At 39.5% G+C, this 27,219-nt stretch overlaps 1 protein-coding gene and 1 pseudogene across 1 annotated transcript in view; one reads left to right on the forward strand and one right to left on the reverse strand.

Moving 5' to 3' along the window:
• Positions 1-8,365: 8,365 nt before the first annotated feature.
• PKP2 (plakophilin 2) overlaps positions 8,366-27,219 on the forward strand; it is a 102,970-nt gene continuing 84,116 nt past the window's right edge. The window contains 4 exon segments of the mRNA XM_037846919.1: positions 8,366-8,813; positions 23,658-23,704; positions 23,706-23,789; positions 24,141-24,838. Of these exon segments, the coding sequence (XP_037702847.1) occupies positions 8,591-8,813; positions 23,658-23,704; positions 23,706-23,789; positions 24,141-24,838 (1,052 nt within the window). The 5' untranslated portion in view covers positions 8,366-8,590.
• On the reverse strand, positions 23,019-23,354 carry LOC119541582 (annotated as a pseudogene).

Genomic DNA, 27,219 nt, shown 5'->3' on the forward strand with positions numbered 1-27,219 from the left:
TTCTGCCCTTCATCCACTTGCCACCTAATCAAATCCTAGCCATCCTTAAGATTCAGCTCAATTAACACTCATCCACAGTTTCTACAAATAGTGTCCCTGATTGCACAAACCTGAAAACAGTCTCTTACTCCTAGGGCCCCAGGAACACTGCTTATCTTTACAATTTATTTGGTACATCATCATGTGCCTCCTGTGTCCTCCTCTTTATTATTGCTCTGAATAATCTTTGACATGCTACTGTAATTTACCTTTTGTCATATTTATCTCCCTATCTACAATGGCATTTCCATCAGGGCAAGAATGTGCCTTATTATTTTTGGATGCCAAATCGCTAGCTGCTGTCTTGCATATTGCTGACTTTTAAAACAATTTGTCACTTTGATGGTACATTCTAAAAATATGCAAGATAATTTTCACACTTACATAGCAGTTTATGATGTATAAAGAATTTTCATATCTGTTATTTCACTTGTTGGTCACATTAACCCTGTTAAATGTGGTACTCTTCATTACTCCAATCTTCAAGCTGGGGAACTAAGGGATTGAGAAGTCTAATGACCTGACCAAGGTCAAGCAAGTATTAAGTGGCAGAGCAGAGAAAATAATACAGGTGTACCTAAATCCAGAGGCTAGTGGCTAAGCTCTTAACAATTGTTCTATACTTCTTTGTATTTCATATATTTATTATTCATTTTTAATTTCCTAATTTTTACTTTACTTTATATATGCAAGCAAACATAAAACAGTAGTCTTTATTCAGGACACTAGGTTGAGCTTTTAACAGTCATCTCATTTAATTCTCAGAAGGCAGAAGCAAATGATTCTAAGGAGCCAGAGGAGGCAGGGGAGAAGGGGAATTCATAAGGCCATGCAAAGTCAGACTTGCTAAGGAGAGGAAGCATGAATTGGACCTTAAAAGATGGGTAGAAATAAACAAGGTAACCACTGAAAATAAGAGAAAATAAGCTCCAGAAATTTAGGGTGCAATAGGAATTTTAGTTAGGCTGCATCAGATTGTGCTAGAGTGTTCCATACTGTGAAATAAAGTTTGCTTGGTAGGGAGAGACTAATCTTGGAATGATCAGGGTAATAATGCTGTCTTGACCCTTTAAGCAATTGAGAAGTAATAGGATCATTTCCCCATTTAAGTATTTTCCTGATAATAGTTTAAATTTTGGTTTTTTGACTGAATAATTGTCCTGTTATGCATGGAGCAAAAACTTGATTTTCTGTTGAAATCTACAAAATTGATATATTAGCAGGATTAATCCCAGCTAATCATTCTGGGCCATTTTCACAGAAGCACAGTGACATCGCCACAGAGGCTTCCATTCTTATTTCCTATTCAAATCACAGGACAACCACTAGGATTCCTATTTGATATTGGTTCTATGGCCAGGGTATTTCTTCAAAAAGGTTCCTGTCTGAGATGTAACATTTAATTTAAGCTTTGAAAAAGCAGAACTGAAGGTTCTAAATGTAAACTAGTTGAGTTCAATCCCATGGTGGTGTTGAGAAATTGGAGTTGCTGCAGGAAAGTTTTGGCTGTCAGGATGAAACAAATGTCCTATCTAGACTTGTCCCTGAATCCATGAAAACTCAGGACTTCCAGAAAGGCCTTTGCCCTTTAGAGGATTTTGACATGAGCCCTACCTAAAAGGGGGTGGCTCTGGGGGATTTGCCAGAACTCAGCAGTAAGCCCTGGGACTAAGGTTCCAGGATCAAAACAAATCATGAAAATAGGCACTTGCTTTTCTTTACTTTTACTTTTGTTTAACACATTGTTACTTGGAGTTTTAAGTTAAATAAATATTTTTAAATAAATTAACTCTCAGAATCCCATCTCTTATTATAAACCACCTTTCAGAAAATCACAAAAAGATGTGACCCTACATTTGAACTCCATAAAAAAGAGAGAACTAAAATAAAAATGTATTTTTATCATTTGTTCATTTGACAAATACTGTGTGCTTACTATATATTTGAATTCTAACTGCTGCAGATAACTTGCTGAACAAGATAGCCAAAGTTTTTGTTCATGGATATTACATTCAAACAGGGGAGATAACATATACAAACAGGTATACCTCTCTAAAGAAAACTATCAGGTGGTATAAGTGCTATGCAAAGAGTGGGTGGCTATTTCAGACTGGTTTAGTAGGAAATTCTCTCTGAGGAGCAATTATTTAAATGAATCTAATGACAGGAAGAAGTCAACCCTGTGAAGATTTGGAGAAAGCATATTCAGGAAGAGGCAAGAATGAATGCCCATGCTTATTTCATCAAGAAATGTCAAAGGATACTACTTCTGCCCCCCAATCTCACCTGGACAATCTTCAAAAGACCTAAAAAAACAAAAAGACTGAGAGAGAAAACTGTAATGAATTAATAACGTAAAATAATGGGGTTGAACTAACAGTTGTCTGCCCTTTCTCATGCACATCCTTCCTTAACAATTGTCCTTCTTCTGGAATGTATCAACTATATTCCAAGTGAATAACACAATTTCCTTCTTACTATTGTAAAAGTATTTCTCTTGTCATTATAAATAAGAATACCTCAATAAAATTGAATTGTTATTAATTATTTTTGAGGTACAGTTGTGCATTTTAATTAATATTTGTTTTATTGAGTGTACTCAATTCAGGATGATGATCATCCAAGAACCAGTGACATCACAGAGATGGTGAACAAACTAGAATTCCACGTGGTATCTAACAAGGGAGTGAATCAGAGGTAATAAAATATGTCTGGATTAACTGCACTTCATTTGTAAAGACGTCTGAGATTCCTCTGAATAGAGCTTCGGCTCCACTGATTGAACAAACAGAAAGCTAAGGTTCATGAGGTTTGAGGTATAGCCCTACTTTGACTACTAATCTTGGGTAAATCGAAACTGACCTCCTTTGGCTAAGTTCCTCCAACAGTAAAAAGGTAACAGTAACAGCTCTGCCAACCTCTGAGAGGTATTCTAGAGTCTAAATAATAATAATGGCTACCATTTATTAAGAACTAAGGGACCCAATATCTCCCGCCAAACCTGCATGTATACTCTTAGTTCTACGGCTTTGTGATTTCTCTTTCAAGAGGTGGAATCTCTTTCCCCACTCCTTGAATCCAGGCTGCTCTTGTGACTTGCTTTAAACAGCAGAATGTGATTAAAATGACTTTGAGGAAGTGCCAGAGCCTAGGTTTAAAGAGGCCTACTGCTTCTGCTCTCTCTTTTAGAATGCTACTTTAGACCACCTTGTAAAGAAGCCCGGACTAGCTTATTGGAGGATGAGACCACATGGAAAGGAAGGTTCACGCCTCGTAGCTGTTCCAGCCATCCCAGCTGAGGCCCCAGACACAGAAGGAGAGCTGCCTTAGGCTATACAGGCCAGCCAAGCCATTGGTCACCTCAGCTACATGAGTGAACCCAGACCAGACTAACATAAGGACTGTCCAGTCATGAGAAGTAAATTAATCATAGTTGTTATACCTATTAGATTTTGGGATGGTTATTTATGTTACCATATCTGATATACCAAGAGCTCTGATGTACCAAGCTCTTCTAAGTGCTTTATATTTAGTATCTAAGTGACTCTTATAAGCAACCCTCTGTGAGGCCAATGCTATTAATGACACCTTATTACACAAATAAAAACTTAAAACTCAGTGAATTTAAATAACTTGCCCAAGGTCACACAGCAGAGCAACAACTCCAACTCAGCCTCTGTGTGGTCTCAGGCATGTATTTATATCAGTCTACCATGTTACAGTGATGTTTAAAAATTGTGAAGGAAAAAGGCGGAGATGGGGCTCTTAAAATTCAAGCTAGATTATGACTATTATTTTTCTATATGAAATGGAATGCTTCTGTTTTTATAATTCCAAGGAAATAATAGTGTGTGTGTATATATATATGAGATGAATTAAAAGTGCAAATAATTTATCTGTGAATGAATATACACATATATCAATATTTATCTTATATTCAAATAATTTCCAAACAATTAAAACTATATAATGTAATGTTTTTTAAACAATGCATGACACTGAGGTGCAAGATCTTCTGCAGAGTTATAAAAGTTAATCCTATTGAGTTTCTCTGTTACCTTTATTAGAAGAGAAACCACTAAATATCCTGTTTCTGTAGTTAACTAAATTCACTTCACCATTTTGTTTCAGGTCAGGCCACCTCCTTTAGGTCCATTCTTTTTCCTCAAACTGCTCCTGTGTCCACTTACAGCCAAACTAATTAATCAAAATACCTATAGGTGAGAGGTTACATTCAATGAACTGTTTATTGAGCACCTGCTAGTTATCTCATTGCTAGACTCTGTGGCAGAGACAAAGAAGTTTGAAACATGGTCTCTAATGAAGCCAGGAGTGCATGGAAGGAATGGACCAAGTTGTTTCTTCCTTCAGCTTCTCTGGCCATCAGGTGAAAGCTCTTACAATCAGTAATGGAGCAGCTGTGCTCATCCATCCAGAAGACAATCGTTTTATCTGCTGCATAGGGCTCAGATGGGCCTGTGAGTCATGATTAGAGATACTGTCTTGAAAGCATCAGTGACTATGATTGCCAGCCCTCATAGTTGCCCACCTAGTTTCCAGCTCCCAACTACATTTTAAAAGGTTTCAGATCCACACACTCACAAAGCACCCAAAATAGCAGACAAAATGAACATCTGAATTAACATAAACACCTTAGCTGGAGCTGCTGTTGAAAGAACCTCTCAGTGTGTGTTTTTCTGCACCTACATGTTCATAGCTTCCTTTCACAGCTCAATCCAGCTTTGTTACATGTGTCTGATGATAAAACTGCTACCAATTGTCTTGGCAGCATAGACATTTGCTAAAAGAGGAAATGCGTTTAAGATTTACTTTAACTTTTCTATCTGCCAGGTCCCTTGCACTAATTTAGGAAATATTTTTAAAAAGAAATAGATATTAATAGCCTAGAACTAGTAGCAGGAAAATATTTCATGAGAGAAAACACTCATGAAAGTGTGTTTGAGTTCATTTTCAATATGAATCAGTTTTGGTGCCACTAATATTCTCCAATTATCTCCATTAAAATTATTTCTGTTCTAAAAGTTATACTGTATTTGGTCTTCTAGTAATTTCCTGAACATTTTGCATATTGGAATTACCCATATTGGAATTTATATATGGTTCAAGAAAATAAAGAATATGCTGAGGAAAACCTAACTATAGATTTGAAAATAATAAAAGATTAGTGTTTCAAGGCTATAGTGTGTAAATCAGATAAAAATACAAGTTTAAAATCCAAGAATTTCTGAATCCTTATTATAGGTTAGCAGCAAAAGGATTTGGAGTCTTATAATTGTTATCTGTTATTTACATTCCACTTCAACATTCCTGTGGTTTTGCTTTAAAACCACAGGAATGGGTAGTGAAAAAAGAAAATGGAAGAGTTTTCAAAGCTGAACCTATATACTACAAAGTAGCAGATAGTAGAACAGCTGAACACCACAAAACTATTCATAGCTTTTTATTTCCCTGCTTCAATTTGTTGGCTAGAATGTTAGAATGTTTCCTTTAACAGTTATCTCAGGGTTTGCTCCTGATTTAGGAAGAGGGGTAGGCAGCTTTCCCAGGAAATACAGAGAACATGACAGGGCCTGCACTCTGTTGGAATAAAGCATATCTAGACTACTTTTGGGGGCACATTGCCAGAGTCCTCATGCTTCCTCATCCTGTAATTAACTATTGCTGTTGCAGTAGGATTCCCACCCCTAAGGGATCCTTTTAATGAGTTTATATGTTTACCTTATTTCAAATGGTTTGCTCTCCTGAACCATTTGAATTCTGTAAGTATTTGCAAATTTTAAAACTTTATCTTGCTTTAGTTTGTTTTTAATTTCAAGAAATATTGCACAGCTAATTGGTAGAATACCTAGCATATATAATCGTATCTGTGTTGCTTTTTAAAAGATGATAAAAAATTGCCAAAAAAGTTTGAGTGCTTAAATAATACTAACAGTTGTTGAACACTCCTTATAGACCATGCAATGTTCCAAGTGTTTTTTTTTTCATTAATCATTCATTCATTCATTCATTCATGTATCTATTGTCTACTACCTGCACTACTCTAGGTCCCAGAAGACAGAAGTGAGCAAAACAAAAATCCCTGTTTTCATGGAACTTCATATTCCAGAGTGAGACAGTCAATGATTAAGTGAAACATAGAGCATGTGTGGTTAAGTGCTCTGGAGAAAAATTAAGCAGAGACAGGAGATAGTGAGTGACTGTGTGCATGTGCTACATTGACATATAAGCAGAGACCTGAAGGGATAAGGGAGTCCAAAAGTGGATCTCTGGGGGATGTTTGTCAAAGATCATTGAACAATTATTTACCAAGCATTTCTTATGTACCACTCACTCATTGTTTAGTGCTCACAACAGCACCATGTTAGCAGGTACTTTTATTGCTCCCATTTTACAGATAAGAAAACCAAGGCTTAAAAAATGTAAAGAAACTTGCTTACGGCCACACTATTTCCAACGGATAAACTATGATTTGAACCCAGATCTACCTGACCCACAAGCAGTGCTTTTAACCATTCTCCTGCCAAATCACCTATCTACCCAATAATGTTTCCACATGCTCAGCGTCAGTACACATCAAATAGGATAATCCAGTGCAACATCACACGTAAAAAGAAAACAATTAATTGGAGAGAAAAAATAAATAAATGAAGTCTGGCTCATTAAAATAAATCCTGTTAAGAGATCTAGATGGAGGCAGAGCTGACTTGTAAGTCCTGTCTCTCCAGGCACAAACAAACAAGGGAAACCCCAGCAGACCCTGAAATCATGTTTCAAAGATGAAGAGGCAAGAAGAAAGGTGAGGAAGGAGGAGGGGGACAGGAAACCAGTTTGTTGTTCCAAGTCTTTATCAGCACTTACCCTTCTTGCAGTTTACACCTGTCTTTCCAGCTATATCTCAGAATCAGGGTTGGATGTTTATACTTGGCTAAATAATTGAGCTTTTCAAAAGGTGGGAATTTACCTAAAGACTGGGCCTGCTGGGAAGGGAACCAGCTTCCAAGAACTACTATCCACATGGTTCCCAGTGAAGCAGTATATTCCACATGACCTTAGCCATGTGACCTGCTGAGAAAAGGTGACAGAATTGTCACCATTTGATTGTCCAGGCTTCTAGCCCTTTGATTTCCTCCTCAGTCTCTCTGGGAGCTCATATAAAAAGAGAAGCCAGATACCTGTGCATTAAGAGTTTCTGTAAGGGTGGAAGGGTATGGGGGGGGAAATGGCAAAGGGAGAAGCTGTGTTCTCCAGCCACTCCAACCCTGAAAGTGGAGTTTTGCAATTGAGTGATTTGAGGGAAAGTGAACATACAAACCCAAGCAATCAAAGGGAAGATTATCATACTTCATACAAGGGAAAGATGTTTTGCTTTCTGCCTCTCAAGTCCGAAGAGGAAAATCAAGACAAGTGGCTTGGGTTGGTAAACTTTGAGGTCAAGGACCCCTTCTGTTGAGTTCTGAGTTTCTGCTGCGTGTGAAACATAATTAATAGCATGATAAGTTTCAGTTGTGGAAGATGCGATTGAAACTCTGGGGTCCTTTTCAGGGGGGCTCCGTACAAAGAGACTGTCATAAACATTGACTTAATCAACGTTAGCAGGGCTATGAAAAAGTATCACCTTATTAAAAGACTACTCTTCCGCAGCGCCTCTCATTGGAGTTTCTCTGAGTGGGTGTGTTCGTATGAGAGGAGTGGGTGAGAAAGAGTGTACTGGGTACAATTTGTGTTTTTGCAAGAGAAAACAGAAGCTCTCGATGAGGAAGAACATATGTTTCTGGGACTGCATCTGTGTAAAAAGTACATAGCCTTTGAAGTTGTACTAAGGAAAATAAAAACTTTTGAAAAGTGTTTTATTTCACGTATTTCATCTTCTCGGCAAATTTCCCCTGTACTGCCCTTTCCGCTTGACCAAATAGACTTTTCTCACCCTCAGGGCCAGAAAACAACGAAACGCTTCGAACGGTCTGGCAGAGCCTGACGAACCAGATAAACTGCTCACTCGGGGATCCCAGAGGCAGCAAACCTCAGTCGAAGAACAGATGTGACTTTCCAGGGCGCACCTGCCCGGCGGGCCCTCCCGCAATCAAACGGAAATCGCATCGTTTGCAAGGGCTGGGCCGAGGCCGGGCGAGACAATCAGAGAGGGGCGCGGCCCTGGCAGGCGGGATGGGACACCACTATGAGTGCGTGCTTGACCCCGGGCAGGCCGCGCCCGGCTCCCCGCCTCCCCGCCTCCGCGCGGGCGGGCCCAACGCGCCAGGTGTCCGCGCGCGCGGCCGGCTCCGCTCCCGCTCCCGCTCCGAGTGCGCGCATTTGGCCCGAGCTTCGCCCCTTCACTCGCGTCTGGGCGCCGAGATCCCGAGGCCGCGCTTTCCCGGGCCCAGACCACACACCAGCGTGGGAGGCGGGGCCGGGGCGGCGCCGAGGCGGGACCAGAGGGTGGATCCGGGATCCAGCCTGCTCTCCCAGATCCGCGGCGGCTTTTCCCGTAGGTACCGCGGCAGGCGAGCGGATCGGTCGCCCCTCCGGCCCCATGGCAGCCCCCGGCTCCCCAGCTGAGTGTGGCTACATCCGGACCGTGTTAGGTCAGCAGATTTTGGAGCAACTGGACAGCTCCAGCCTGGCCCTGCCTTCCGAGGCCAAGCTGAAGCTCGCAGGGAGCAGCGGCCTCAGTGGCCAGGCGGCCAAGAGCCTGCGGATCCAGGAGCAGGTGCAGCAGACCCTGGCCCGGAGGGGCCGGAACTTCACCGGCAGCGGTGAGTGGAGCCGCGCCATTTCCCTGCGCCGCACCGACCCTGCCACTCGCCCCCTGTTCCTGTCCTTCTCTCACCCTCATCGGCCTGTTGCTTCTTGGGGGTGCCCACCTGTTGCTCGCGGCTCTTTTGTGTGACCCTTGGCGACTCCGGAGTCAGAACAGCCTAGTTGGAGAAAGCACTCTTTTCTCCATAATCTATTTAAGCTTTTTCCTTTATGTATCTATGTATATTAAATGCACATGTAATTCGTATGTTAAATAATTAAGGCCAATATTTTCACCTCTTGCGTGACCTGCCCTCACCCCCCTCTCCAACCCCTAGCTGGTACAGGGGGATTTAACCTGGAAGCTTAGGGGGTCTGTAAACACTTTGAAAGTCTATACAGAATTTTGGTGAGATCATTTTTCCGGGAGAAGGCGTCCTTAGCTTTTATTAGATTTTTAGAAGAGTCTGTGAACCCCATAAACATCGTGAAAAAAAGAGAAAGGCGTGAAAGTATGTAAGAAGCACTGGTGCTCCCTACAGCTGTAAATTGGGATTGTGGTGCCTCTCCCAGGTACTTCGGGGTTCTCCACCCATTGTATGGGGCGAGTGGTTAACCTAGAAAGTGATCACGTTGGGTAGGAGGCTTTGGGCCAGGGAATAACCACACGGTCCTGCGGAGGAAGGGGAGGAGGAGGGGACTTTGGTGGGCTCCACAGCAGCCTCGATGACTCCCTGCGCCCAGCTTCTGAGCGCTCGCCACCCCGCCCTCGGGCGTACCCTGGGGCAGGGCTGGGCCCTCAAAAAATTTAAACCCCGGAGGTGAAAGGGCTTAAAAAAAATTATTTTAGTGATTGATAAGAGAAGTTGGAGATGACAAGCCATTTGTGAAGATAAGAGAACATTAGATATCGTTTTCTCCCGCACCCAAGTCAGGTGATCAGAATGATACAGTAACTCTCATTTTAGTTGTTTAATATATTTTTATTATGAAAATACTGTAGGTTTATAATAGAAAATAGGAGAAGAAAGAAATTGGGCAGTTAAATAGATAGGGAAATAAGTTTGTATCGTATGATGTTTGTTTCCCTAGGAAGTAACTTGGGCAGTGAAGAATGTAGAATCCATTAGGAGAAGAAAAATGCCAGCAGGCCAGACCACAGGTTTAAAGCAGCAGAATTTGGGTGGCCCTTCTGTTTTCAATTTGTGTAAAACAGTCCTAAGAAACAGGCAGTCAGTATTTACACAAGTGAAAGCTTAAAAAAAAAAAAAAGATTTTTAATGATTTAATGATAATAGCTACATTATTGAGTGCCAAGAATTGGGCTATGTTGTTTGCATTCATTTTATTAAAGTTTTCAAAAAACTTCTGAAGTGGGTATTTTAATCCCCATTTTACGGATGAGAAAACTAAGTACTTAAGTAACACTCAAATTCCCACAGATAGTAAGTGGCAGAACTGGTATTTAAATGCCTAAACCTGAATTTTTTAACCATTCATGATTACATAGTTAAAGTTTTTGATTACTAGTATAAAGTGGGATTTCTTAGTTAAATTTTTGATTATTAATATAAAGTGGGATTTCTTAGACCTTAAGTCTCTCTGTGGCATCTCTGGTCGGTCCTGCCATGCTAATTTCCTTTTAGTACCACACTTTCTCTCTTTTCTGCATTTCCTGAGGATTTTTTTTTTTTTTTTTTTTTTTAATCTCAGGTGAGTGTTGGGTAAAGGTATAATATTTAAGGTAAGATTGAGGGGAAACTCTTCCAAAGTTATTTAATTCTTTACATTTCAGTTGTCTTTGACCCTGAGGAATGGTCTTTTAAAATTGTTTTTACCTTTTCCTTAATGGTTTCTTTATTTTTGCTTATTGACCTTTCTTTTCTTTGAAGAATTAATCAATCTTCACTGACAACCCTACATTAGATAACATTCCTCTCTTTCACACTCCTCTTTCCCAAGCTTCCCCATCCCACTTACTCTGCTTTTGTTTTCCTATATGGCACTTAGCACCATCAGTCATATGCAGTCTCTGCAGAGATCTTAAAACAATTATATGAGATAGATGTGGGGATCCATTACACTAATGAAGAAACCGAGGCACATGATCACACAATGAACAATTAAATGTGCTTCGATTTGATCTAGGTCTTTCCTTCAATAAACTGGTGCTTAGTCCCAAACCTACGCTTTTTCTGTCCTCTACAATACAGCACATCAGCTGCTTGGTGAATTCAGCACCTGTCGGTTGAGGGTGTTCATGCAGGGCACTGGGCAGGCTGAAATGAACACAGACTGCTTGCTTTAAGCCTGAAAAAGGCCTTCTTTTTCAATCCAAGAAAAACAATCCAAATAAAAAGTGGTAAGCGACCAAAAAGAAGAAGTGGTGACACATTATGGAATTTGGAAGTACAAGTTACTTGTAGCTGAAGGGAATTTTGGAAATCTTCATAGAAGAGTTGTTATTTTAGATCTCAAAAGTTCAATAGGATTGGACCTAGGAAGGTGTTTGGAGGAAGAACATTTTGGGAGGAAAACAGCATGAATATCTCATAGTTCACCGAGTTGGTATGGTAGAACGGATGCTTCTGCCCTGATGCTTAGGGCAGCTACTTGAGTGGCTCTTCCAACTAAGGAACAAAGTGTTTAAAATATTTTGATTACAGCAGCAGCGTCCCAGCACTGAAATACACCCGGCAGAAGTGCAAGTCAGCTGGAGAGATAGGGTAGCAAACAACACTTGCTTACTTGAAAGCCTCCAAGCTTTCTGAAACTCAGAAAGGAAATCGGCTTCAAAGGAATTTACCATTGACCCTCCATGGGAGAATTACTTGGGGTGGTCCGTGTGTGTTGTTTAATTAAATTTCTTTGAAAGAGTCTGGGGGCTCATGGTGGTTGTGAGTATTGTTTTGAGTATTTCTGTATTGTCAACTTTTGTCTCTAAAGTTGAAACAGACAAGCAATTGTTGAAACAGTGCTGCTCTGGAAAGGCTCCTCTATGGACACAGATTCTGGGAAGGGATAACCCTGGTGCTAACTACTCTTAACTCCAGGGCCCTGGAGAATTCTGAATTGTTGACATACTTGTAGGTTGAAGAAGCAGATTATCTGCTACAAACAAAAGATGAGATAAATTTGAATGATTCATTGATAAGTACCCTGCCAGAGTCTTTAACCCTTCAGTTTCTTTCTAAGCATTAGTATAGGCAGGTGGTTTTTTCACAGTAAACCATGCAGTAACTTGCTGTTCTTTTAAACTCTATGGAACATTTTGAAGTTGGCTATTTAACTCTTAGGGGTTTGGGGGTGGTGAGAGGTGCATAACAGAGTTGTGAAATGAGCCTGTATTGCAGGGATTTTTTAAAATCCATTTATAAATGTCACAGAGAAGACATTTAAGAATTGGCAGTATTAGCTAAAGGAAAAATTAAAAGTGCCCATATCCTATTTATTATGCCTCTTGAAAGTACTACTACTTCCCCTTATTACACAGTTTCCCTATCCCCCGGGAGTACCTAAGTAGGAAGAAAGTCATATTTAAAATAGTTGTATGTAATATTTATAAAACACAGTGAGCAGCATCCTAGTGCAATTTATACTTTCTTTGGAAATCCACCAGAAAAACTAGAAGCATGCTGTTCAGATGGCTTCCCTGGCCAAGCAACCCTGAATATCTGTGGAGGGAATTCTGGAGAAAAAACTGAAATTTGGCTATCAGTAGCAAAAAGGCAGTATAGGTGTTACTGGAGGAAAACCTTAGACATTGTTCAGATGCTGTTTGAATTCTTTGCCAAATAGGAATTCCAGAATGAAGATTATGAAGCAGTTATGAGAGTGAGGTGACTGGTCATTAAGAAAGTAGGAGTGACCAGGGAAGGGAAAAAAAGAGCAAGGCCATGCTGCTCTGAGTATCAGTGTCAGTAGTGCCCCTGGATTTAATGTACCTCTTATCTGCCTAATATCACCCAAGGACCAATTTTTATTCAGTGTCTAGCAGATTGATTGAAGTAAGTACAAAAAAAGCACATGAGCCTTTTTAAAGAAATTCTTCTGATTATAATTAGTCAAAGGAAATAGAATGTTAACAAAATGATGATTAGAAAAAAAAGCTTCACACTCCTGGAGATGGTGAGAACACCTCTTTTACTGAGTGTGTGTGTGTGTGTGTGTGTGTGTGTGTGTGTGTGTGTGTATGAGGATGTGGTAGGGATGTTTCAAAATCGCTGAAACTGTATGAAACCACAAAGACCGAGAATAACAAGGTTTGATTATAAAAGTCCATTGCTCTATGTGCTACCGATTAAGATGTGAGAAATTACCTTAAAGGGAAGACTATTCACATAGGCTTTTTATAAGACTCCATTAATGTTATCTATGCCTGACACTGGTGGTTCCAATCATAGGAACAGAGTGTAGCTCACTTGAATTAGATATTCTAGGTATCCATTCACATTGGCTCATTCTTGTAAAGTTGTTTTGCGTATCAGCTTTAAAAACTTTTTTCTCTTGTCTAAATTAGGGATTTAGTTATTAACATTATATTCAGATATACTTGAACATTAAATTATACCAAGATAATTGAATTTTCGGTCTGATAAGTAGACGTTATTAAAGATCTTTGATTTCTTTTTTGTTTGGAAAGCACGCACATTATTGGCAACCTATTTGTGATATTAATGAAATATAACAACTAATATATTGCTAAAACCTCTGGAATTTGTAAATCAGGCTTGACTAATGTGGTCTATAATAGATCATTTGTTCCACTGCAGATGATATTCAAAAATTTAAAATTATAAAGTTCTGAGAGAAATATTGGGCTCCAGCTATTTTACCCATATACACAGTGGTATGAAGACATAACCACCAAATCCTTCTTGAGGAAGTAAACAGTAAAAGGCAGTGATGTAAAGGGGAAGAGACAGTACAGTAGGGGAAAAGTTAGTCTGTTAGTATGAGCCACCTTGCTTCCATGATTTATCAGAGTAAGAACAATAAATACAATTTCAGATCCTGATATATTAGAAATATTAAAAAAAAATCTATTGTGTATCTTTTGTGTAATGCCGTTTATGGTGATTAGGTATTGAACATAAAAGCAGTTGTAGTGTTTATACAGTGCACAAAGAAGAGCTTGGGAGCCCAATATGTAGGCCTAGATTAGAATGCATATTTGCAAAAAAGAACCATGACATTTGAAAATACAGCTCACCATTAAAAGAACCCACATCTTGCAATAGTCAGCATTAGGCTTGCAGTATTAATTGGCCAAAGAGATCATAACCAAATTAGAAAATTCCTTCTAAAATCTCACATCATCTCCCAATTTAAATTCCTTCAGTTTCTTGCTGTTAATCTGCCTGAGTTAAATCCTCATTCGTTGTGGCATCCAGAGTTCTTAATGATCCCATGCCTGCAGCTTCTCAAACTTCATCCCTATCACCTCCACCCTCAAGTCCCCACTGCACTGACACATGCAATTTATCTTGTTTGGGATTCCTATCCACCTTCCCCCCTTGTCCTCTCTCAGTCCTCCCTCCCTTTTCTTTGCCTAGTTAACTCTTACCTTCCCTGCAAAACTCAGTTCAGTTGTGTCCTCTTATAGGGTGCTTCCCTTACCCCACTCTTCCACCCCTGTTGCAGAGGGAGATCTTGAATGCAAATACAAGAATCTGAAAATTTTGAGTCATAGAAAGTGTTTAAGCATGGGCAAACATGAAAAATGCAGGGATTTAGGGAAAATACCTTTGGCAGAGGTATAAGGGGTGGAATTCAAGGGGAAGGGCCAGCAACAGTAAATCTGTTGGGAAAAAAGAAGTTACTTGTGGCAAGTGAGAGGCAGTGGAAATTTAATAACTTGAGAGTCATTTTAAAGAAAACCTGGGGTGAATTTTTTAAAGCAAAAAAATATTTATTTGTGAGTTTATAAACTTACCTTTTTGACCATTACTTGTATCAATGTGATACTTGTCACTGCAGTTCTGAAGTCTTACAAGTAAGTCATTACATTATATCTTAACAGATGAGTTGGCAGGAATGCCAAAGTAAGGAGACATGTCACAGGAACTCATCGATTTAGAAAACCCCCAGCATGTAACTACTTAGTCTTTTGTCATCCTGCTAGTTACCAGTTTAGAATCAAAATAACCGTATTCTAACTACTCAAAATATATGATATAGACACCTAAAAGGCCTGTTTATGTGCATTATTGTGCTTATCTATAGCAATAATTTGAGAATTACACACCTCCTGCCCCCTCCGCCCCCCCCCATGTCATAAACTGTGTATCAATGGATAGTTCTCGGACTTCTTAAGGCACTCCTGAGAAATGAAACCTGCTGGAGGCTGGTTGGTTGGCTGTGTGTTTGTTAATGTCCATTGACTTATCACTCACGTGCACATGGAGCTGTGGCCAATTCTCCCAGGAGAGCTGGTCTCACCCTCACATATTCAAGTTTGGAAGATCTCATACCCACATACACTTTCCAGCCTATACGCAATACTGAATTGTTTCTCATGGTTGATGATGTGAGCTGTTTTAACTAGTCACGATGAATAGCACTGTACTACTTTTTAATTCAGTTTTCAATAATGCAAAACATTAGACTTTGATCTGCTTTGAAAAAATTCTTCATCATAGTTCTCAAAACCAACAAATTCTACTCGTTTTCTAGCAAGTACCTCCCAGGGTTGTAGGCAAAGTAGAGAATTTTGGGTTCCATAAATACCCGGTCATTTTCTTCTAGAGTAAGAATAGAAGATGATAAAAGAAGTTGTTGTTGTGTTTTAAATGTGTGTCTGCAAAAATGAGTCCTTGTGTTATACAACCACACATAGCAACAAAAAAACGCTTCACCAATTCAGGAGTGTTGATGTATGGTTCTTGATGGATTCTCATATGTTTCATGGTTACTTTTTTTTATCGTTAGAAAAGTTGTGGTTTACAGAAAAATCATGCATAAAGTACAGCATTCCCATATACGACCCTATTATTACACCTTGCTTTAGTGTGGTACATTTGTTACAGTTCATGAAAGCCTATTTTTATAATTGTACTATCTAACAATAGTCTGCTGTTTACAATAGGGTTCACTGTGTTGTACAGACCTATTTTTTTTAAAAAGTTATTCTAATAATATATATATGCAACCTAAAATTTTCTCTTTTAACCACATTCAAGTATATAATTCGGTGCCATTAATTATGTTCACACTGTTGTGCTACCATAATCATCATCCATTACCAAAACTTTACCATCGTGGTTACTTTTAAGCTCTTAATTTTGTTATCAAAGGACCCCCAAGGAACCATTTAAATATGAATTGCTGTTAAAAATTTCTAATACGTTTCAAGATGCCCTGCCTCACCTGTAGTAACATGCTCCCAATTTTACTCCAATGGAAGAAGTTAAGTCTAAATCTTTCTAAAATCTGAAGAGAAGGGAGCTGTTGTCACCTACAGCTACTGTCACCTAGAGCTTACTGTGGAGAGACCAAAAACAGGAAGATGATAGCTTTTAGATGGGCAGGTTCCCTTTCCACCAAAAAGCCCGTTATGAATCACACAGTAGAAAAGCAGCTGCTTGTTAGCACAATCAAATGTAGCATTTAAACACCCGATTCCTAGGCATATATTTATCTGCACCAGATTTTGTAGAAAACTCTTCTTATACCTTCCCCAGAAGGTCTCCTTTTAGAACTCACTGTGAACCAAATCACTGTTTAACCACCTTCACAGAGTTCTAGAAGCTCAAAAGATAAGATGCTCCTCTGAAGCAGGTTATACAAAGATTGTTTATTTGTTTAGCAGTTCTCTATCACCTATTTACATTGTAACTATAAGAGGAGCTATAGTTGATTTAAAAAAAAATAGGCCCATAGATGCAGATAGTGTAGTCACAATCTGCATCTTGTCAGTTTGGTTTAATAATTGTATTAAATTTAATCAACAAGGTAATCAAGCTGCTCACAAAACTTTTAAAAGAAAAAAACTGTGATTATGGAAATCAATTTAATATTTTTAACCATAACAATAATCCATTATTTTGGACAATAATTGCATAGATGACCAGAGACAAAGGTATTTTCCCCCCAAACTGCTGCTTAGGGATTGTGTCATTCAGATTAACATTCAGACTAGGAAAGGGGGAAAATTATATTATGCTGTGAGGACTATATCTCCACAATCTTCTGAGCAATTGCTTTGACTTGCTTGTTATTTTAAGGAGAGAGAATGGAAGGAGGAGTTATGCTGCAGCCACCTACTTCATTTCCCCTAAAGTGAGCTCCATAAAATATTCATGGAATTCTTAAAAGAAAATGCTTGGATAATGTTGCATGAGTTAATATTCATTTGAACTATTCCATAATAAATCATTGACTTCTTTAAGAAACTTCAGAAGCCCTCTATGCACAGTACAAATGAATGGCTGGAATAGCCACAGTAATGTCTTAGTCATCCTCAGTGGCTGGGTCAATCAAAAACAACCAGAAAGTGTCAACACCACTGATAAACTTACCTGAATAAAAATTCTGAGATACCATGAAATGTAGATTAAAGCATACACACTACTCTACCCCTCTTTCCAGAACAGATAACTTCATGAAAAAAGTGTGAAAAACAAATTTTTATGACTCGATTTCTGTTTTAAAAACCATCTCATTTTTTGCATATTGCTTTACAATTTTAAGAGCATTTGAATGTATGCTTTTGCAAGTAAAACTCTTTCTCAGCAACCCTGTTAGTAGCTGTAATTATGGGGAAACTGAAGCTTTTAATTTATTTGTGCAGACACACAGAAAGTAGTAGAGCCGGGGCTCAAGACCAAGTCTTCAGATTTCTTTGACTTAGGGAAGATACCTATCTCCTTTTGTGAAGTAAACAAATCCTTCAAAATATAAACATGCCCTAATTTTCCATGTTAGTAAATCTAAATTTTCATGTTGGATTTATTTAAACCAGGATGCACCTGTGTTTATAATATCTTTTTGTTTGCATCCTTGTTTCTATTTTTGGAGGACATAGCATAGTTACTTACATAGATTAAGTAGTCATATATTTATTATGTATTTTATTCTTGGTTGAACAGAAAGTAATGACTTGCCTTATAGAGAGTAATTTCCATCCTGATTAAAATTTATCTTTTTTTATTCTACCCAGTCCAAAATTTTTTTAAAATCTTAGAACACAACTGTTAATTCACCTTTAATCCACCATCCTGATCTCAAACTCATGAATGCTAGGCAAATTAGACTGCATTATTGTTGTTTGAGACTGGTCTTTTAACAAGAGAAACCATGTAGTGTGGCACCTGCAAGGTGAATATCAGATGTTACTTATTTTCTTGCATATATATTCTTTGTGAAGAGAGTCCACGGTTTAAACAGCCAATCTTATTTTTTTTCCCTATTACTAACTATCTTGTAGTTATTTGGGAATCATTAAATCAGTCTCAGTTCATTCATCTGAAAACTGAAGGGAAAACTTCCTTATAAGGATTATGTGTGCAGAAAAATTAATATTTACAGAGTATTTGGAGTTGCCCAGGAAAAGGTTCTAGAGGAAAGAGAGAATGATTGTTTTGGTCCTCTTGTCAAAAATTATGATAATATTCCCTCCAGAGCTCTTAATAAATGACAATGTCATAAAAGCCACCATGCATTCAGAGACCAGTGGAAAAGAAGAATCTGGAGTTCAAGCCTGACTATTAATCTCTTTGCAATTTAAAGCAAGTAAACAGTTTAGTTCTCACTGATTAACTATTTTGATAGGATACACTGTTTCAATTAAATCCTATCCAAAGATTTAGCCTAAATGTGGCACTGCTGGTTCCCTATTGACTGTCCTTGTATAATATCTACCTGCCCCTGGAAGTAGAGCAGGATAATTCTGCAGGTGATAATGGGCTAGAGGAATCCCCACTGGCAGAAATTTTGCTTGGATTCCTAAAATTGCACCTATCATCATCTACCATTTTATTATACCCTTTTACCTTCAACATATTTGTGTCCTTGGGTCTAAGGTGAGTATCTTGTAGGAGGCATTTTGATGGATCATACCTTTTTTTTTTTTTTTATCCTGTATCTTTTGATTGGGGGGTTTAATTTATTAACATTCAATGTTAATACTCTAAAGGCAGTACTTCAACCATTTTATCCTTTGGTTTTTATATGTCATATCTTTTTTGGTCTCTCTTTTTACCCTTTTACTTACCCTTACTTAATGTTCATTTCTACAGTCTCCTCCAAATCTCTCTCTCTGTCTTTTCTTTTCAGCCTGTAGAACTTCCTTTAGTATGTCTTGTAGGGCTGGTCTTTTATCAGCAGACTTTCAGTTTCTGTTTATCTGTGAATATTTAAAACTCTCCTTCATTTTTGAAGGACAGTTCTGGCTTGCAAGTTTTTCTCTTCCAGTACCTTAAATATATCTTATCACTGCCTTCTCACCTCTGTAGTTTCTGATGAGAAATCGGCACTTAATTATTACTTTTCTCTTGTATGTGATGACTTGCTTTTCTGTTGCTGCTTTCAGGATTCTCTCCTTATCTTTGGGATTTGACATTCTGATTAGTATGTGTCTTAGAGTAGGTCTATTAGGATTTATTCTATTTGGAGTATGTTGTGCTTCTTGGACATGTATGTTTCTGTCTTTCCTAAGAGTTGGGAAGTTTTCAGCCATTATTTCCACAAATATTCTTTCTGCTCCCTTCCCCGTCTCTTCTCCTCCGGACTCCCATTACGTGTATGTTTGTATGATCCATACTGTCATTCAGTTCCCTCAGACCCTGCTCAATTTTTCCCATTCTTTTCTCTATTCTTCTATCTGTGAGATTTCTATTCTCCTGTCTTCTAGTTTGCTGATTCTTTCTTCTGCCTTTTCAAATCCTGCTGTTGTATGTCTCTCAGATATTTTTAATCTCTTCTACTGTGCCTTTCATTCCCATAAATTCTGTTATTTTTCTATTCGTACTTTCAATTTCTTCTTTATGCTCATCCAGTGTCCTCTTAATATCCTTTATCTCTTTAGCCATATTTTACTTCATCTCCTTGAATTGATTTAAGCATCTTTGATTAGTTCCAAATTCTGAGTTTCTTCCAAAGTTTAAATTTGTTCCTTTGACTGGGCCTGTTTCTTAACATGGCTTGTAATTTTTTGCTAATGTCTAGGCATCTGATTATCTTGATGAGCTTATTCTGAAGGACAGCGTCTCTCTGAATTTTATTGTTGATTAGCTTTGTGTTGAGGCTCTTCTTTGACACTTGGTTCAATTTATTCTAGATCTTTAGAATTATCCATGTTTGATCAGCTTTTTATTCAGCTCTTCTACATCTGATTCTTGCCTGGGTTTGTGGTACAATTTTAAAGATTGCACTGTTTGTGCAATTGTTTCATCCCTAGGGGAAAGCTTCTTTTCCTCTGTTCCTTCTCTGGGAATCTTGATCTCTTCTGGTTTTTTGTTGTTGTTTGTTTTGTTTTGCCTCTATATATTTTTTTTTTTTTTTAACTCTCCTTTCATTGCCTCTAGCTGCTTTTGCCTGGAGGGCAAAGTCTAGGAGGAGGGTCACCGTAGAGAAGACTTTCCCAAGTCAGTATTTTCCAGCCAAAACTGGACCAGGGATCCACAAAGGGGGTGCAGACCAGTTCCAAAGAGCCCTAGGTAGAGGGTCGGGAAAGACACCAAAAAGTCTTTTTGATGGCTCCCCGAAGCTGCACTTTCCTGGCCCGCACAGCAGATGGTGTGCTTCAGCAAACTTTTCCCCACAGCCCTACATAGGCCCTGTTCTTTGAGTCTTCACTACTTTTGCCTCTGTCAGGGGGGGGTGGGGGGTGGGGCAGGGTTGAAACAATGGTGCAGCCATCCCTGTCTGGGGTGGGCTGAAAGAGCAATTCAGAGCAGGGATCCAGCGATCTAAACTCACCAATCAAGAGCCATGATCAGTACTCGGTCACCCTCCCCACCCCCACTGTTCTTGGGGAAGAGGGCTTCCAGGTCCCTCTCTCCCTCTCCATCCACAGGAGCTAGCTAGGAACTGGACACCAGCCTATTGGCCTTGAGAGGGGGGTGGGCACCAGCAGTGGCTGCTGAGCAGTTTACTCATGGTTTTTACTGCAGTGTCAACCTCTTCATCTGGCTCTTCCCTGGATGCTTTGTGATACTGGTCTCCATAGCCCCAGAGCTGTTTCAGTTTCTGCCTGTCCACTAGCTATTTTTGAAGGAAGAACGAACACTGCAGCCCCCTACTCAATCATCTTTCCCCGAAGTCTCCTTGCCATTTTATTATAGAGTAATAGAAATTAATGGTTCCTGCTATCATCACCATTAGTATTTACATATTTTAAATTGTCTCTGACTTTAATATATTCAGTTTTCATACATTCTAAAATTTTGAACATGGATACCCCTAAATGACATTTTAAAGACAGTAAATTTGGTTTCTTACGTCTCAGCCAACTAATAAAATTCTGCCCAGCCACAACCTCTGTAGAAAAGGCCTATTTTGTATTGGGGGTGGGGCTGAGGGTGGGGGGTGTATAAACACTCACCTGTCTATCTCCCCTCCCCTTCCCACCCTTTTCCCCCACATCTCCAGTGACAAGGGCACCCTGGTCCCCAACCCTTCAAGATTAGAGCCTGGATGTTCCCTGGACGTGTCCAGCCTAGACTCCTTTCTCACAAAGGCTGCTCTTTTGCAGCCTTGCTTTCCTGGCAGCCTGGGGATTGGGGGTGGGTGGGAGAGAAGGGGGTACAGTGTTGAGGATTAATGGCTACCCAGGTGGGAGACTCAACCAGGCATCGACATTGAGTCCTCAAAGTTTCTCACAACTTTTGCTTTGGAGTTGAAGAGAAGATTCCTTTACCTCATTCAAAATACAGGTATTAGGCATTTTCTGACGGGTTAAAAATTAAGGGACTGCAAGACCTTTCGCCAGCCCTTGTGGAGAAACCAGTCCCCTAGAAACAGAAGATGCCTGGCTTAACTCAACTTCTCTGGCCCTTACATGACTGTCACAAGCCTACTTGCTGCCTTCCCCCAGGAATTCTTGAGCCCTGAAATTCTTTACCAGCCAGATTGCTTGGCTCCAGAGACAAGGACACATGAGATTGATTCATGCTTTTCAGCTCTTCTGGGAGCAACAATTCTCACCCCATCCCCCCTACTGTTAGTCTTTTGAAATTTTGACTTTACAACAATTTGTTGGGAACCTATGTTGGTATGTTCCATTCATGTTGGAAAGGGGCTGCGGGTGTTATTTTATCCTTGGCATCTTTCATGAATCTCTGAAGCCTAGAAGAGTTGAGTATTTTTTCTAGGATTTCTTTCAAAATGCTACATGAAAGAAAAAGAAATTTTGGTTAAAAGTAGGGAGCTAGAAATTACCTAGGTTTTGGAGATCTTTAATTATTTTGATTAGACTAATTTTTTTTTTTTTAATAATTCAGAGCATGATTAGAAAAGTAGAAAAAAATAAGAGCTGAGAGAATAAAAGAGATAGAAGGTGGACACAATACTGTCTACTGCCAACCCTTCCTCAAAGATGAATGTTTTAAGATGTATGAGACATGCATCAATTGGGAATTTCTGTAAGCCCCACAAAGCTGAACAGGAAGGGGGATCTCCTACTGTTTGCATGAGCGTGGGCTGGCTGTTAGACCACCAAATAAAGAATGAGCCATCTGATTCCAAAAATATCACAATTATTTGTAGTATAGAGGTAGATTATCTCTACTGTCAAACTCACATACCAAATACCTCAAACCTAGCCTTGACCTTTTTTTATTGAACCATTTTTTCTTTAATCTCTCTGACCCACCTTGTTGTTCTGTCTAGTAGTGTTGAGTTGCCATTATATTTATTGCCTTCACCTACACGTTACAAGAAGTTCAAAGTTCCTGCCCTGGGAACACTTACTTAAGAAATTGAACTTTACCACCTAAATCAATGAAGGATTCCCAAATCTTTAGCATTGTAAACAAACAAACATTTATTGGAGTTTTGTGAATCTCCTATCCCTTCTATTCCCTTTTCTCTTCTCTATTTTCTTTCTCCAATATTCTCCCTCTTCCTCTCCCTCTCCTCCCTCCCCCTCCTCACCCAATAAAAACAGCCCTCACACCATTTATGGTGATTTACAAATAACATAATGGTAATCAAAACTATGAACAAATATTTTAGAACTATACTCCCAACAAAGGACACCTGAAAAACACTGTATTGCCTTTTCAACAACTTTTCCCATCACTGATCATTTCTGTTTGGAGACAGATACTTGGTAACAGAAGAATATTATGTCCTTTTAGCATGATCCGATCCAGTTGTTTTCTTGACTTTGTTTTAGAATGAATTCTTCTGCATCATCTAATATGAGATTCATATACTATCAAAACCAATGATCGAGCCCACTGTCTGCATAGTCACTTGCTCATAACGACCCACACCTGAATCCGGGATCTATTTGGCAAGGATCTGAAGATGAGGTTGATGGGCTGCACCATCACCTTCTGCACTTTTTGTCATTGGCCACTTTTTGTCACTGAGCTTCCGTGGTGAAATCTCATAAAGACCACACCAACCCATCCACTGTCTCAGAAAGCAACTTCTGGAATTCCCCTTTTCTTTTAAAATTAGACTCTTATTTTGAAAAGTTTGTAGAGAATATTGTGATAACCTTTGATCATATGCCATGTCCAAGGGTGTTGCTAAACCAGTATTTAAAAACCCTAAAATAAATCTAAGACTTATCATTGGCTTTAATGGTTTGAATTTAAATTTAAAAGTTCAATATACTATTGTTATACAGTCTTTAAGTATTGATTAGTCCATTTATATTCTGAATAATTTTAATATATGCTTGATTGCAGGAAATCTTCATCGAACTAGTAGTGTTCCTGAGTATGTCTACAATCTACACTTGGTTGAACTACATACACTTGGTTGAAAATGATTTTGCTGGAGGGCGTTTCCCTGTTACTAAAACTTATGACATGTTAAAGGTAGGATATCAAAGAATGTAACCCAGTTACCAGATTACCGTGAAAACAATTGCAAAGTTCCTTAGATTGTTTTTCATGTTCATCTTTCCCAAGTATTACCATTTCCTAAATGAATTACAAAAAAAATTGATTTTGTGTGGATGCCACGGAAAATGGGAAACGTTAATCAGTATCAAATTCCAGTGCAAATAAATATGACCCACATAAACCAAGTCTTGTTAAATAAGTCCTTATCCAGAAGGGTAAGGGATCAAAGGGAATGCACTTATTTTTTAATAGTCCTGGAGTAGCCTTCAACAATGAGAAAAACTGATGTATGGCTCATTTGGGCTTTACTTCTCCCTTGTGCAGGCAGGCTCTTCGGCCACTTATGAAAATCGTTGGGGGAGAGGAACCACACAGTACAGTTCACAGAAATCGGTGGAAGAAAGGTCCTTGAGGCAGCCTCTGAGGAGACTAGAGATCTCTCCCGACAGCAGCCCTGAGAGAGTTCACTACACTCACAGCGATTACCATTATAGCCAGAGGAGCCAGGCTGGCCACGCTCTGCAGCGCCAAGAAAGCCGGAGATCCACGCTCCTTGTGCCTCCGCGATACGCTCGGTCAGAAATCGTTGGTTTCAGCCATGCCAGTGCCGTGAACAGGCAGCGCCACTATGACACTTTCCGTAGACAGTACCAGTACGGGGCTGTGAATGACTCTGTTGTGGACGGGGTCGCCGTCAACCCAGTAGTGCTCACGTACCCCAGGCCTGCGACCAGTCACAGCATGGGCAACCTCTTGGAGAAAGAGAACTACCTGACTTCAGGGCCTGTCGCCGGGCAAGTCAGGCCCCTGGTGCCCCTGCAGCCTGTCACCCAGAACCGGGCTCTTAGGTCCTCCTGGCACCAGAGCTCCTTCCACAGCAGCCGCACCATGAGGGAAACAGGCCCCGGCATGGCTGTGGATGCCAGCGGGAGGAGGACGCACCTCACCGCGGGTCAGGTGGCAGCAGGAGGGAGCGGGAACTTGCTTACTGAGCGAAGCACTTTCACCGACTCCCAGCTTGGGTAAGTGCCCCTCTGAATCTGCGGTTCAGTCAGTGCCAGCACATTCTGTTCCCACACTGTCTTGGCTGGCACTGCTGGGGTTGGAAAAAAAAAGACTTCCAGAGGTAAGTGATTACAATAATGACTTTTCAGACAGCTGCCTAATTGATAGATCAGCCTATTTACCTCAGGGAAAAGGGCCAAACTACCTGCTCCAGTGGCAGCTTTCTGGGGAGATGTGATGTTTCCGTCCATCTGTTCTAAATTAAATGCTGGTTGAAAGGATGGCTAACCCTAGGCTATATGAAAATCTGCTCTGAGCTAGGAGCAAACTCCAAAGTAGACCAAGAAATGAATCGTTTTCATGCATTTTTATCAATCACTCATCAAAATAAAGAAAAGGCAAAATACTTGCTCCTGTTGCAAAGAGTGAACCTCAAATGCTGTTTTGATAACTCCTACCATAAAAAGACAGTGAGAGCCAAGGAAAAGCATTTGATTTCTACACGCCTCATTCCTTCCTTTGATATCTGATATCTTTAATTTTTGATTCCTGTGTCAGAGGGTGGTTTTTGGCAATTACTGAAAAAAGTAATTGAATTTTAAAGTCATTCATCATAATTACGTCTCTCCTGTTTACTTTATGGCTTGACTAATTTTGGTTTTGGCACTTACTCCCTTATTCTAGTTTAATTCTGGAGCACAAATTTTGTAAACTGAGGAATATTACTAAGAGAATTGTTGAGAAATGGATGAGTGATTAAATCAGCAACTCCTGAAATAATCTAGTATCGTTATGATAAAACATGAAATATATGATCTTTGATTTCTAGAGTTGCTTAGTGAAACTTACTACCTTTAATCATCCCTTTAATTATGTAGTGTTACCCATTTGCCTTTGCAGGCACTGGTGATAAATTCCTTTGAGAAAGGTGTTATGTCTATTCTAATCTTGAAGCAGGAAACATTTTTTTATAAAACAAAATTTATCATGAAGACTTCTAACATTACTTGTAGAAAGCAGATCCTCAGTCAAAATAGATATACTTTAAAAAGGGGAAAAATTCATGAAGTTAATTAGTTATGGAGGCTTTCAAATTGATAATTCAAAATTTATTGAAGACCTCCTGTATTCTAGGGTTTGTATTAGGCAATAATTTTAACAAAATGATTTTAACCAATAACAAAACTCTATGATCCCACATCCTCTAACAACTGGCATCCTTCTTTTCCTCATTCTTAAGAAGCCTTTGTGATTCTTTGAAAAGGGAAAGACTTTTTGCATCTACCCTGCTACTTCCCATTCTCTCATCAACCCAAGCAATATAGCTTTAGTCCCCACCACTTCACTGAAACATTCTCCAAACGCGTACTGATGGCTGCTTTATTTTTACATCCTACACAGACACATTTGAGTCCTTATATTTTTTAACCTTTCACCAGCATTTGACACCATTATCTGTAAAATTCGCTCTTCCCTGGGTTCTCTGGGCACCACCCTCCTGGTTTTCCATTCCCCACTTAATTTGTTCCTTCTTAGTCTTCTTTGAGTGCTGCTTTCTGCATGTCCAGGAAAGTCATATTCGGTCTTCTTCTTTTCTCAGTCTTTGTGCTCTTCCGGGGACACTGTATGTACCAGTCCCTATATCATGATTCCCATAGTTCTATCTTAGTTCTGCCTTTTCTTTTGAACTCCAGATTTGTATGTATACCTAACAACCTCCAGGACATCCCAATCTCAATATTTCCTAAACTAAATTTATCAGCTCCTACCTACCCTCTACTGGTAACCATCTCCTACTATAGTCCGTCTGAAAATCAACAAACCTAGATTTTGTTCTTCTCCTTTCCCTCCACAGTCAAATATCACCAAGCTATGTTTTTACCTCCTTTGTGGGTATTAAATTTCTGCCCTTCTTTCGATCTGCATTGCACAGATTTCTCTGCCTCTGATCTTGCCTCTTTCATGACCATTCTATTCTCTAAGACTGTTGGAATGATCTGAGTGTTTGTCTCCACAGTTTAAAATCTTTCCATGATTCTGCTAATTATTGAGGGTAAAATGGGAACTTCTTAGCATGGCTTCTGAGGCCCATTGTGTTTTCACCTCTGCTTATCACTCCAGTTTCATCTCTTTGTACTCTTTTCAGCTCTTCATAACCTTCATCCCCAAACTTACTCTCCACAAACACTCAGAGTATTTGGAGCACCTTGCACTTCCCCTAATGCTGGAAGATATTCTCACTCCCTCTCCCTCTTTATATCGTCTGTTCCGCTTCCTCCCGTGCTCTCTCTCCCTCTTTCCCCCTTTCTCTTCCTCTCTGCCCCCCTGCCCCCGGCCATTTACAAATGCAGTTCTCTTTTTGCCTATCTACTCATAATTCTGGATTTCTCTCATACAC

Source organism: Choloepus didactylus, chromosome 8 (genome assembly GCF_015220235.1).
Source record: "Choloepus didactylus isolate mChoDid1 chromosome 8, mChoDid1.pri, whole genome shotgun sequence".
NCBI classification, from domain to species: domain Eukaryota; kingdom Metazoa; phylum Chordata; class Mammalia; order Pilosa; family Megalonychidae; genus Choloepus; species Choloepus didactylus.